The sequence below is a fragment of the Python bivittatus genome, unplaced genomic scaffold, assembly GCF_059951505.1.
Source record: "Python bivittatus isolate LINGU-HERP-01145 unplaced genomic scaffold, Pbiv_v1 ctg000060_np1212, whole genome shotgun sequence".
Classification (NCBI taxonomy): domain Eukaryota; kingdom Metazoa; phylum Chordata; class Lepidosauria; order Squamata; family Pythonidae; genus Python; species Python bivittatus.
The window spans coordinates 633,763-647,533 of record NW_028277044.1 but is presented as its reverse complement, the minus strand read 5'-3'; the positions used below and the strand labels follow the sequence as shown (position 1 = coordinate 647,533).

Genomic DNA, 13,771 nt, shown 5'->3' with positions numbered 1-13,771 from the left:
ACCTGTAGGCTGTGTTTAAAAGATGCTATGGAAGAGAAACAAGTATTATCTGGCATTACTGAGACTGATTTGAAAGTGCATTTAAAAATGACAGGCTACAAGAATGACATGGAAAAAGATGTTACATTGAACATTCAAAAGAAACTGGCTGGTGTCTTAATAATTAAAAGGAATATACAAATAACAAACCAAGAGAATGACCTGGATAATTTTCCTATATTGAATTTACAAAAGAGGCTTGCTAAGCTTTGAAGAATTTTGTGAAAAGGGGATAAAGAAAAAATGAAAAGAAATCAAGTTCTGGGACATTATTTGAAGGGACTAAAGATCAAGATTGTTAGAAGTAAAAGGAAGGAGTATAAAGTTGGTTTATTTATCAAGGTTAAAATAGGTATGTTGTTATTTCTGGTAACCCTTAATGGACTTTTGCTGACCTCAGCAAATGCCACTGAAATGACAAGATTTTATGGACTTGTTTATAGATAAGAGATGGGCTATGGGAAGAAGAGATTATTTGTTGTATTTTAAGAGAAGATAAGTTACTAAAATTGCTTATATTTGTTGTGATGAAGGGAGAAGTCACTTCTTTATATATTTCTTTTCTTTTTCATGACTATATTCTTATTTTTCTTTCTTCTCTATTTTTTTCTCTTTTTTCTTTTCTGCACCTTCATTTTTTTCATTTTATTCTTTTCTTTTTTTAGTTGGTATTAGTTTTTATTGCTGTAAATTGTAGTCTTTAATAAAATTACTATAAAAAAGAAATCATTGCTAAACATCAAGGTCTACTGAAACTACAGAAATCTTGAGTTAATATGCATTAGATTGGAGTTTAATTTAGTTTAATTTAATTAAGCAACTGATAATGAAGTCACAGCTGGCATTTGATTTAATGATAAATATGAACTCTGATAACTTTCTAAAACCAAACTCTACTTATGTCCTACTATGTTGGGAAATCTGGGCCAAAATTATAATCATCTGATCACGTAACTATGAACACTTACACCCAGCTTTAGAGACTTATTTTCCCAAAAAAAAAAAAGGAATCTTGTACCACAGTGGACTTCTTGTTTTTGTGAATGAATACCAGGGGCCAGTTAATAAAATAGGAACTTCACAAATGCCTACTCAGAGGCAGAGAGAGGAAAAGAGGTGAATTCAAGAAATAATGGAAAATAAAGATTCTAACAAAGCAAGGGAGAAGCCAATTATATAATTCTGCAGGATATTCAGTTCTCCTATGAGTTATTGGAGGTGGGCGGCTAATAAATTCAAATGAATAATATTGTTTATTCACTTAGATCATATGAAGTAAAGTATTCCCTGTAACTGACTTTGTTATCCATGTTATTCCCAAAAAGACTAAAGACCAGTGGGCACATAGAATTTTCTTCTGATTAAGTACATGCACACAGGATGAAGAACTGCTTTAATTCCATCCCCCAAACTGTGTATCATAGGCATCAGCATGCCAAAACAGATAAAGGATGACTTATAAAACTGAATCCAGCAGACTGGATGCATTGATTACTACATTTCAATCAAGAGTGTTCTAAAGGCAGCACTAATTCTCCCTGGCCTTCTTCAAGAGACATCATCTGGAAGAAGGAAGTATAGAGTTCGCCAAAGCACCAGTAGTAGAGAACAGGAGAACCTGGGAAGTATTACTATTACTTATAAAACATACTTGTACCCCTCTACTGATGGAAGAAAGACAGGAGAATACACAAGAAATATATTAACTGGGCAGTGCCTTACTCAAAAAAATCATGAAACCAAACCACAGCTTAATACGATGCATGATCCAGCCTATTAGTATGTAGAAATTTCTAGCCACAGTTGGGAGACATGAAGCATATTGAGGCTTAACACACTTTCTCTGCCTCACAAATGATCCATTCTTTTTATGGTTTGTTCTAATCCTCGTGTAGCATTTTATATGTACAGATACATATACATATACATATGCATATGCATATACATACATACAGTGCATACACACACACACATACACACACACACACACACACACATACACAGAGGTTATAACCATAGCTAACATGAAGTAAGTTTCTTTTAAAGTTGGGCATTTCTAACACTGCTCTTGAAATCAGTGTCTGAAGACAATCTTGATGAGTATTGCTCATTCTTAACTAGGCCTTATAAAAAGAACATGCCTACAGTAGTCTCTGTGCACAAATTGAATCATTATTCAACCCAACATTCCCTTCCCATGTACAGTTAATGCTTCTTGAGAAAGGTACCATATCCCACTTTTGTGTAAAACAATGGTACAAAACCCTTTCATTTATATAGACAAAAAGGTCACAGGAAACATCTCTGGACCAGGGGTCAACAATGCAACATCCACATACAGCATCCATTTATTATTATTATTTGGTGATACTGTAAAACCTGACAATATCATCAAATATCACAAGATTTTGTAAGATTCTGGCCCATCTTGTGAGGTTCTGTCCATTTCAAAAAAATATTTTTATTTTGGCACCTGCATCATGGTCAACCTGCAATACGCTCTGCACAACACAACTTGGAAATCTAAGGAAAGAATTAAGTATTAAACACTGCAGCGCATTGGAAACTTGAAAGAAAATCACTTTATTTTAATTTTAGTTAACAATAACATTTCCACAAATACCTACCTGGACAAAATGTCGGAGAATGTAAACAATTTCTTCCTTTTGTGCTTTTTCAGATAAGACTTTGTGAAATGTGGCAAAATCTTTTGTACCCACTTCAGCATAAAGGATCACTACTAGGGCAGGTTCCTTGAGTGTAGGGAATTTATGATCTCCTTTGAACAAATATGGCTTGGGCCTTGGATTAAGAAAAAAATAACTGTTCAGCTCAGCATGAATGATACTTCAGTGAGTGTGCCAAAAAGGGACAACTGGCAAAGTATGTGATAATGCAAATCTAAAACTTACCTTCATCAAAGTTAGTCCTACAGGTACTCCTCGCTTAACAACCATTCATTAAGCGACCATTCGAAATTATGATGGTGCTGAAAAAATGGACTTATGACCATGCCCAAAGATACAGCTGTTGCAGAGCTCCTGCGGTCACGTGATCAAAATTTGGGCACTTGGCAGCCCACCCACAGTTATGACCGCAGGGGTGCTGCACTCCCCCCACCTGCGTATCTCCCCCCCATCTACGCCCTTTTGACTGACCTTCACTCACTGGTAGCAGCGCTGGGGCTGGGGCTGGGGCTGAAGTAGAGGCCCGAGGCCTTCAGCAATCAGTCAGCTGCCACAACCCCCAGGCCTCAACTTCAGCCCAGCGCTGCTGCTGCCACTGAGAAATATCGCCTCAACCCTCACACCGCTGCCTTCACCACCTTGTACTGTTCCCCAAGCAGCACCTCTCGTTTCTTCTCTGAAGCCAGTATCCCATTTTTGCGAGACCTAGGGAAGACCACAAGGTTTCCAAAGGATCACAAGAATGGGACAACGGCTTGCAGAAGGCATGGGACACGCAGCTTGGGGAAGGAACAAGAGGCACGGCTTGGAGAAGGAATGGGATGCCAGCTTGCAGAAGGTATGGGATGTGTGGCTTGGGGAAGGAATGGGACAATGGGATGACAGCTTTAGGGAAGGAACGAGAGGTGCAGTCTGGGGAACAGTGCAAGGAGGCAAAGGCCAGCAGTGTGGGGCTTGAGGTGGCATTTCTCAGTGGCAGTGGTGGCACTGGGGCTGAAGTTGAGGCCTGGAGGTGGTGGCAGCTGGCTGAGATTGTTGAAGGCTTCAGGCCTCTAATTCAGCCCCAGCCCCAGCATTGCCACAAATGCCACTGTGCAGGGCGGCCAAAACGGCATAGATGGAAATGGGGAGATAGGCGGGTGGGGGGAGTTGCAACACCCCTGCAGTTGTAAGTGCTGCTGGGCTGGCTGAGGCTTCCAGGGTTAGCTGCAGCTTTGCACCACACTGCAGCACCCCCCCCCAACTCACGCGTGGCCTGTGCCGGGCTTCCCAGGGCCTCCCCCATGCCCTAAGTCACCTCTGCACTCCTTACCTGGGACTCCATCTGTTAACAACCTGCAATTCTCACTTAACAATGGCAGCTGGGAATGCCAGGATTGTAGTTGCTAAGCAAAGCAGTCACGTGATAATTTACTTAATGACCGCATCGCTTAGCTACCTAAATTCTGGGCCCAATTGTGGTTGTTAAGCAAGGACTACCTGTATTGTGTTGACGGGGACTACCATATGGTACTTAGATATTGGACTATAACTAATTGTAGAATAGCATCAACAAAGCAATGAAGCTACTTTATTTATCCTACAACATGAAGAATTTTTTTTGGAACTATTCATGGACCAAATAAATAGTCATTATAGATTACTGAATAGCTCCAACTGCAGCTGGATTCATGCTTGGTTGAGAGTCCAATGCTAGAGGAAGGACACCTTTTCTCTTAAACAAAATGTGCTCCCCATCCACATTGCTCATCTTGCTTGATATTATTTTGCATACAAGCCATATTGTTTTAAAGCCCTGGATCTTACTTGTCCTTTCCCTTTTCTATCTGGTTTAAGCTATCAGTGACTGAAAAAAAGCATGTGCAGCAAGGGGTTAGTATTTGTAAGCTTACTGGTGAGGAGCCAGCCAGAGTCAAGAAGAGTCTTCCTACCGACTTCTGGAAAGGCAGCAGGCTACTCTTGGGAAGTCAAGAAATGACAGGATTTTGGTTAAATCTCAGTGTGGTACCATGACTAACACATATCATTGCATTTAATGTTCATTTTGCATGGGGTAAGGAGCTTTAAAAAAAATTTTTTTTTTAATCATTCAGTATAGCTCATTATATTTACCTTGATGCAGCTGTCTTCAGAAGCTTCTTAATTTCATTAATCTTGCAGGTGCTCTTCCCATGGATAACCACAAATGCATTGCAACCTCTTGGGGGAGGCTCATCAGCTGCAATCTAATATTTCAACAATTACATTTAAGCCAGCCAATACATTCTCATTTCATATTACAAATAATGTAGCCTACTCTGATTAAAACAATTCATCAACTGCTATCTCATTGTGTTTAAGTACCAAGTATGTGAGGAGAAAATAATGAAAAATTCAAAACCCAGGAAAGAACAGTGTATCAATTTCTCCAGACTCCAACTATCATCAATATCACCAGCTTAGCAAAAGAACATTAGAGAAGTTTGTATACAAACTTTTAAACAAATGTTCAACATACTTCCATAATAGCAGCGCACTTTATAAAGTACAGCTTTCAAAAGCTGATCTTATGAATTGCTGAAACATACTTAAGGTTGTCATATTTCTATCCAGCTAATTACAAATATGACTTTCTTGTATGCCAGCATCTACCAATTATTGGTTTCCTGAAAGTTTGCAGCACAGAGTAAGAACAAACGAGAAATTCACATCTTCAAAAGCAAATTGATTAAAGGAATTTTCTTCTACATAGAGGCTCAAATAGGCTTTTTTTTTTCCTGAAGAGATATGGTTTCCTATCATGGAATCAGGCCAAAGTGTTGAAATCAAAGTTACTCAAGACTTGAAGCAAAGATGTCCCAGCCAAAATGGCCAGGGATACTAGAAGTTGTAATCAGCAGTTTCTGGAGTGATACCAGTCTCTGATCTCTGTTCTTAGCTTTTTAAGACACCCACAGGATTCAGCTAAAAGACACCAAACTGCAACTTCCCTTACTCTTCCACAATATATAAAATGAACAGAACTTGTATCCAAAGTACCATAGGTTCTCCTGGATCTCTCACTAATTATAGAGGCCAACTGGAAATTCACTTCTGAGCAAACTCCTGGAGGAAGAGGTCATTCAGATGCCTCTTTCCTGGCCTAAACCCATTTAGGGACGCCTCTTGGCTAAGGACTGGCGCTTACATGGTAGCCGTCAAAAGGAGACTAAGGGAGCCATCAAAGTAATCTAAACCAAATGGCAAGCATTTGCAAGGAGAATTGCTTGCTGAGTGAGGACAGCCACTAAAAGGAGCTATTATTTTAAAGTTTCTATTTGGGATGGTTCAAATGAAATAACCTGAGAACTGTAATCATACTCAGATTCCTAGCACACACAGCCAATTTTACACACCTGCTGAAACATCTGAATAGTTGGGGAAAATGCTCGTAAGGAGAGAGAAAATTTCAGAAGGTTAATCTGCAAATTTGACAGGAACTGCCCAGCTTTCTTCAGGAGTAAGTTGTAATAAGAGTGTTCCGAGACTGTATTAAAAAAGAAAAGAAATATAAGTGAAATATAAATACCTGGGCAAAACAAAATATTTATGGAGCTAAACTTTCAAACATCAGCAGCTTGATAGCACAGTGTTCAACTTTATTGTGGGTTCGGAAGAAGAATGGAAGTAGCCAAGTAAGAAAGCCTGAAGAATAGACATGGGTATAACTACCTGGTAAAGCCTTTCAGGAAAGCGTGAAAAGCTGCCTTAAAGTGATGCTATAAACCTGCAAGTGTTGCTCCAGACAGCATGACTTGAAGCAATGGTTAAAACTTAGGTTCGGGTTAGTTATTTGGAGGAACTTCCTGAGTGTACAGGTTGTCAGCTCAGTGTAGCAGACTGCCACATGAATTGGTGAGGCTTGGATGGTCATCGGTCAGAGATGTTCTAGTGGATCTGCAGTGAACAGGGAATTGGTCTCTTCCAACTCTATGTTTCTATGTGGTTGAGCCTAAGACAGATGTGAAATCCCTTTATATAACCTCTACCAATTGCCTTTACTGTTTTCATTATGTCACTGTTTGCCTGTTTTGTTTTAAATTATTTCTACAAATTGTTCACATTTCAGGTAACTCTGTAATCATCCCACAAAACCTGGGTTATTGGGCAGTTTAAAAATAGGAAAAATAAATAATCACTTTGCCAAATGAAAAGACCTGTAACATGGATGAAATGACAACATGAAGGCACACATGTAAAAGTGAAAAACACAAGGTAGAACTGGTGGCAGGATAAACAGAAAAAACAAAAACAGGATTCTTTTTTCCACAAAGTGATTATGGATGCGACTGTCTTTTGACAAACAGCAATTACAGTTCCAAACCTGACTGAACACCTGGGCAGGTCCTGAAGGACTAACAATTAACCTGAAAGCACCACCCTCATAACAACTGAAACATTTAATGACTATTGCTTTACTGAATAAACCATTTTGAACATGTAACAATTTGATATGAGGATGGGAGAATATCTAGCCCAGGACACACTTTATGTCTGAAGTCCATTTACTACACCTTTTTTGCCTTTAGGTACTGAAAAGATGTAGACCTGGGAAATGGAAGGAGTTGTGAAGAAATTTAGTTTCTTACCTACTAGCTCTAGATAAGAAGAAGACATAAACCTCCCTTGAGTCAATAGACTCCTGGACATGCTCATGTAGTTTATTGGCAATACAGAAGTGAATGTATTACTTTCTTCCAGGATTCCTTTTTTGACTATCCAATCTAGCCTACAGTGTTTCCTGATATTCTCCCATACCAGTATTAACTGTGTTTGACTTTGCTTAACTTTTTCGGTATCAGTCAAGATCAGCTAGGTTTTGCTACCTGCTGTGACAATGGCATACATACCTGGTATGTGTATCATTCCAATCCAATTAATACTAGAAAGATTCCATTGGATCTAGAAATAGATGCAATACAGAACCCTAGAACATGTACTGAGCATTTTCTTTATATGGTCTCTGAGAGCTGACAATTTGTTGTCAGCATGATTGAATATGATCTTGAATCTGATAACAACTGAGATTTACAAAAACAACTTTACAGTTTTATTAAAAAAAATAAATTTTCCCTAACATTCAAGCAAATCCAGATTTACATGAATTAGATAATTAGAAGCACAATCTTCTAATCAGCATGATTAAAAGAGTCTGCAACATTTTGAGCATTTGACCATAATTCTCACTTTCACGCTTTTGATTCCCATAGCAAAATTAAACTTTTTGCTTCTAAAGACACAGCTAATTTTTAAAAAATCATTTTACATTGATAACCTTCAGCCATCAAGGAGTCTGACCAGTGCTCTCAGTTCAACCCACTATCTGGGCCTGACTAAATGAAAAACACAGCAAGGCAAATCTGTCACAAATACAATCACAACTTGTTCTTAAACCTTGCATAATAAAGTATATTAAACAAAATCCAGTCAGTTCTGGCATTCGAGGCACAGCAAAATGATTTGGTTAAAGATGTTCAAGCATATAACTCAAGAGAGCAAGGATTCAAAAGACAAACAATTGGCCAGCCAAGTGCCAGCAGTCAGAGATGAGAGGTGAAGGAAATAGCAGTTAACTAATTAAAAATTACTGGGGACGCGGTGGTGCAGTGGCTTAATGATGCTGAAAGTTGCCAGCCAGAAATGGTCGACGCTTCAGCGGTTCGAGTCCAGCCTTCGCGTTAACAGGGTGAGCTCCTGTTTCCTCCCCAGTTCCTGTCAACCCAACAGGTCGAAAACTCATGTGAGTAGATAAATGGGTACTCTCACTCCGGTGGGAGGAAAAATGCTGGCGGCGCCTTGCAAAAGGAGTTGGGAGCAGTTGCCGGTAAGCGCAAAAAACCGTGCGCGCCCAAAAAAGGGCGCGAAGCAACGGAAACCCCGCCTCCTGCGCTCACCAGCTGGGCTCTGCTCTAGGAAGAAGGCACTGGCAAACCACTTCCAAAACACCTTGCCTTGAAAACTGCAAGGACTCGTCCAAGCAGTCACTGCAGAGTTAGTAACCGCTGAGCGCAGATTAAAAAAAAAAAAAAATTACAAGGGATAAAAGGCCTTCTGAATGCTACACAGAGAGGGTGGAAACAACCCCTTGGAATTTAGGAAAGAAGCATGAAAACCCCTAAAATAAATATAAAAACTTGGCATGAGTGATTTAGAAAAAAAATATGTTTTCACTCATTCATTCATTCATTCATTCATTCATATACTCTCCATTCCAAGATTGTGAAAGTTTAACCAAGACAGACACCATAAAATTAAGATCAGTAAAAATCAGTAAAACCAGAAGTTTAGCCTCACCAGTAAAAATCAACACACACACATAAAACATAAATCAAAAGCCTGCCTGAACAAAATAATCTTAACGGTTTTGTGGAAAGCATACAGGTGAAACTCGAAAAATTAGAATATTGTGCAAATATTCATTTATGTCAGTAAGGCAACTCAAAAGGTGAAACCAAGATATGAGATAAACGCATTACATGCAAAGCGAGATATGTCAAGCCTTACTTTGGTATAATTGTGATGATTATGGCGTACAGCTTATGAAAACCCCACATTCACAATCTCAGAAAATTAGAATAGTGTGAAAAGGTTCAATATTCTAGGCTCAAAGTGTCCCACTCTAATCAGCTAATGAATCTATAACACCTGCAAAGGGTTCCTGAGCCTTTAAATGGTCTCTCAGGCTGGTTCAGTAGGAATCACAAGCATGGGAAAGACTGCTGACCTGACAGTTGTGCAGAAAACCATCATTGACACCCTCCATAAGGAGGGAAAGCCCCAAAAGGTAATTGCAAAAGAAGTTGGATGTTCCCAAAGTGCTGTATCAAAGCACATCAATAGAATGTTATGTGGAAGGGAAAAATGTGGTAGAAAAAGGTGCACAAGCAGCAGGGATGACCGCAGCCTGGAGAGGATTGTCAGGAAAAGGCCATTCAGAAGTGTTGGGGACTTTCACAAGGAGTGGACTGAGGCTGAAGTTAGTGCATCAAGAGCCACCACACACAGACGGATCCTGGACATGGGCTTCAAATGTCGTATTCCTCTCATCAAGCCGCTCCTGAACAACAAACAACATCAGAAGCGTCTTACCTGGGCTACAGAAAAAAGAACTGGTCTGTTGCCCAGTGGTCCAAAGTCCTCTTTTCTGGTGAGAGCAACTTTTGCATCTCATTTGGGAACCAAGGACCCAGAGTGTGGAGGAAGAATGGAGAGGCACACAATGCATGATGCTTGAAGTCCAGTGTGAAGTTTCCACAGTCTGTGTTGATTTGGGGAGCCATATCATCTGCTGGTGTTGGTCCACTGTGCTTCATTAAGTCCAGGGTCAACGCAGCCGTCTACCAGGAGATTTTGGAGCACTTCATGCTTCCTTCCGCAGACGAGCTTTATGGGGATGCTGACTTCATTTTCCAGCAGGACCTGGCACCTGCCCACACTGCCAAAAGTACCAAAACCTGGTTCAATGACCATGGGATTACTGTGCTTGATTGGCCAGCAAACTCGCCTGACCTGAACCCCATAGAGAATCTATGGGGCATCGCCAAGAGAAAGATGAGGGACATGAGACCGAACAATGCAGAGGAGCTGAAGGCCGCTATTGAAGCATCCTGGTCTTCCATAACACCTCACCAGTACCACAGGCTGATAGCATCCATGCCACGCCGCATTGCGGCAGTCATTGCTGCAAAAGGGGCCCAAACCAAGTACTGAGTACATATGCGTGCTTATACTTTGCAGAGGTCCGATATTGTTCTATTTCCAATCCTTGTGTTATTGATGTCATGTAATATTCTAATTTTCTGAGATTGTGAATTTGGGGTTTTCATAAGCTGTACACCATAATCATCACAATTATGCCAAAGTAAGGCTTGACATATCTCGCTTTGCATGTCATGCGTCTATCTCATATCTTGGTTTCACCTTTTGAGTTGCCTTACTGACATAAATGAACATTTGCACAATATTCTAATTTTTCAAGTTTTACCTGTATAATGATTTACCTAGGGAGGCCTCCAGAGGCATGGTCTGGCACAGTGTTGTATATATTGTGCTTGTGTAATGTTTGTATACTAAGCTGAGGGCAATTCACAACTTATTTTTTCCCAAGGTAGCTTCCTTATACAGGATGGTGTGCAACCATTCTCTAATGGTAGACACAGCAATTGTTGCTACTCATGGAAATGAATATACAGGCACATACGGCCCAATTCACACTGAGGTTCATCAATTGCAAAGAAAAAATAAGCACTGTTATTTGCCACCGTTAGATCTGCCAAAGAGACTGGATGCATTCATTTAGCAGATCTGTACTACAAGCGTGCCTACGTTTGGCATACTGGTTAACGCCTTAGACGGGCACTGATGAGAGTCAAGCTCATGTCCCCTCTCAGCTGCAGAAGCCCAGTGGGTAACTTTGGGCTAGTCCCTCCTCAAATTTTCAAACGTAGGCATCAGTACAGATGTGAAATTCATCTTCAACCAATGATTTGAAATGTTTTCTTTTGATACAGTCTTTAGATTTGCAGAAATTAAAATGAGACTAGCAAAAAGAAGAAGCAGTGTTCTCCTGTTGCATCTGAATTATTTCTGTCCTATAGAGGTTTTCTATAGGAAACTCAGGAACATTTATTTTTAGTCATCCTTAGTTTAGTTTTGTTTTTTTGCAAAAATCTCCATTTTACTCAAAAGGTTTGAGTTAGATCATAAAGGGCATAATTTCACAAATTCTAGTATTATACCATGTTAACATAGAATAAGCCACTTAAATTATTGTTCAATCTAGGGCAACTCACTTCAACTTTGTCCTTTAATGACTCTGTGCCCCATGGATCTGTTCCAATACACATTTCTACTTTAGGTTGCTATACATGTATCTAACCATATATCTCATAGTCAGCAGAGTAATAGTGAGATGATGCCAGGTGTTGTAGAATGACTGGGGCAGCTTTTACCAATGTTGTATCCTTGAGGTACATTGGAACTACATCATCCTTCATTCCTGTCAGATGAAGCCTGTACTCCAAACAACTGGAAAGTCTGAGCTAGGGATTAATATCAGATTAAAAAGAATATTCTTTCTGGACTTCTATTGGAGGCATGGCAAGTTAAACACATCTCCATGGAGAGTGGAGACGAAAACCGTGGCAAAGACCAAAGAACCAGTGAGTAGACCAGTTCTTTGGAACCTCACCAGACAAGGAGAGGACGGGAAATTGCCTACAAGTATGCTCCTCACAAGGAAATAGCAGGACAGCAGTCCCCCATGGGTTTGAGTGCCAGGAAACAAAGGGATCAATCATCAAGTTCACAACCATAGTAGAGCCTTTTAAAGAACACTTAAGTTCACTAACCTCACTTCTAATCACTTTCGGAAATTGCCTATTTTAACTATCTTACGGCTACTAGAAATCAAGTTTGAAAAGCCACCTGGTGAGTCTATGTTTATTTCTGAACAAAAGAAAAATTAACTATAAGTTTAAGAACTTAAAGAATTTGAAATAAATGGCAAAAAGCTAAATAAGATTTTGAACCAAGAAAGTTATAAACTAATTAAGGGTCCAGACAAATTTGGAATATCAAAACTTCTATTATAAGATTTTGGAACTAACTATATAAAATAAACAACTTTTCATGGGAACCAGAATTATTTTGTCTACTGTAAGTCATGAAAGAGATTAGAGACCCTATGATTTAAACTAGACACTAGAGATTTCGGGGGGGGGGGGGAAACCTGCCTTTGGTTTTGATTTGGATTGAAATTTACAAAATGACACAAAACACTGTAACATTTGAAATATTAAAGGAGTTCTTCGAAGAATGGGGCCAGAAATTAGTAGCCATAATATCAACAATATCAGTAATATGTCTACTTTTACAGATAGACTATGTTTAAAGGATGTTAAGGAAGGAATGACTAATGTGAAACAAATCTTGCTTGATGAAGAAACAGTGGAATCAGAAATGTTGGATTAAAAAAAAGTGTGGATTACAAGATAGACAAAGTATTTAAAGTGGAAATACAAGTGGAAGGCCAATGACTGAATAAGGGCTCCTTACTGGATATACAAAAGAAGCTGGTTGAAGTTTTAAAAATTAAAGGGGAAATGCAAATGATAAACCAAGAGAATGACCTGGATGTCTTTTTATTGGATTTACAAAGAGGCTTGTTAAAGCCTCGAAGAAGCCTATGTGATGAGACAAAGAAGAATTGAAGAGAGTTCAAATCCTATGACAATATCTGAAAGAACTAAAGATTAAGATTTTCAGAGGTAAAAGGAAAGAATATAATGCTGGTTTATTTGATCATGGTTAAAATAAGACGTTTTTATGAAATTCTGGCAACCCTTAATGGACTTTTTGCTGATCTCAGGATTGAAAGTTGATGTCTTATGGATTTTCTTATAGATAAGGGATGGCTTATGGGAAGAAGAAATATCTGTTTGTAACCTTATTGGGGGTGAAGAGCTACCAAACTTGTTTATACTTGTGATGAAGACTGGAAGTTACTTCTTTATATATTTTTATTTCTTTTTTTACTTTTACTTTCTTTGCACTTTTTACTCTCTTTTTACTTTCCATTCTCTGAGTTTAGTTTGTATTAGTTTTTATTACTTTAATTAAAATCTTTATATTGTAAAGATTTTTAATTTAATTAATTAAATATATATTTATCTCTTTCTATAATATTTTCTCTCCCCTCCTCAAGTTAGAACATCTATTTCTAACATATGTTGAAATAAAATTTTGTAAAAGAAAATTTTTGAAAATTAAACATATGATGCAGGATAAAACAATGGCAGTGAGAACATAAGAAATATTTGTACATATTGCCAGATATTCAATAAAGATCTGAAAATAGGGCTAGCTTTCTCTGTGTCCAGGGCAAGGCACCTCATCTCATACAACAGATGTTAGGAGAGAGATCTTCTTTTTGGTTTTCTGTCAAAAATGTTTTTAACTATCTCAGGAAACTTGATTCATTGGTAACAAACTCTATACTGAAATAGAGCTTTAGATTATATAGCTAT

General features: G+C 38.8%; 1 protein-coding gene across 3 annotated transcripts in view; it reads right to left on the bottom strand.

Annotated features, from left to right (window-relative positions):
- Positions 1-13,771, bottom strand: part of UGGT2 (UDP-glucose glycoprotein glucosyltransferase 2) — a 90,349-nt gene that overhangs the window by 73,068 nt on the left and 3,510 nt on the right. For all 3 annotated transcript variants that reach the window (XR_015795355.1, XM_088136440.1, XM_088136441.1), the window contains 3 exons: positions 6,101-6,231; positions 4,839-4,951; positions 2,667-2,841 (listed from right to left, as the gene is read on the bottom strand). Coding sequence is in view for 2 of the 3 variants with exons in the window: in XM_088136440.1 (XP_087992566.1) it covers positions 2,667-2,841; positions 4,839-4,951; positions 6,101-6,231 (419 nt within the window). In the remaining variant the exon portion in view is untranslated. The remainder of the gene's footprint in view (positions 1-2,666; positions 2,842-4,838; positions 4,952-6,100; positions 6,232-13,771) is intronic.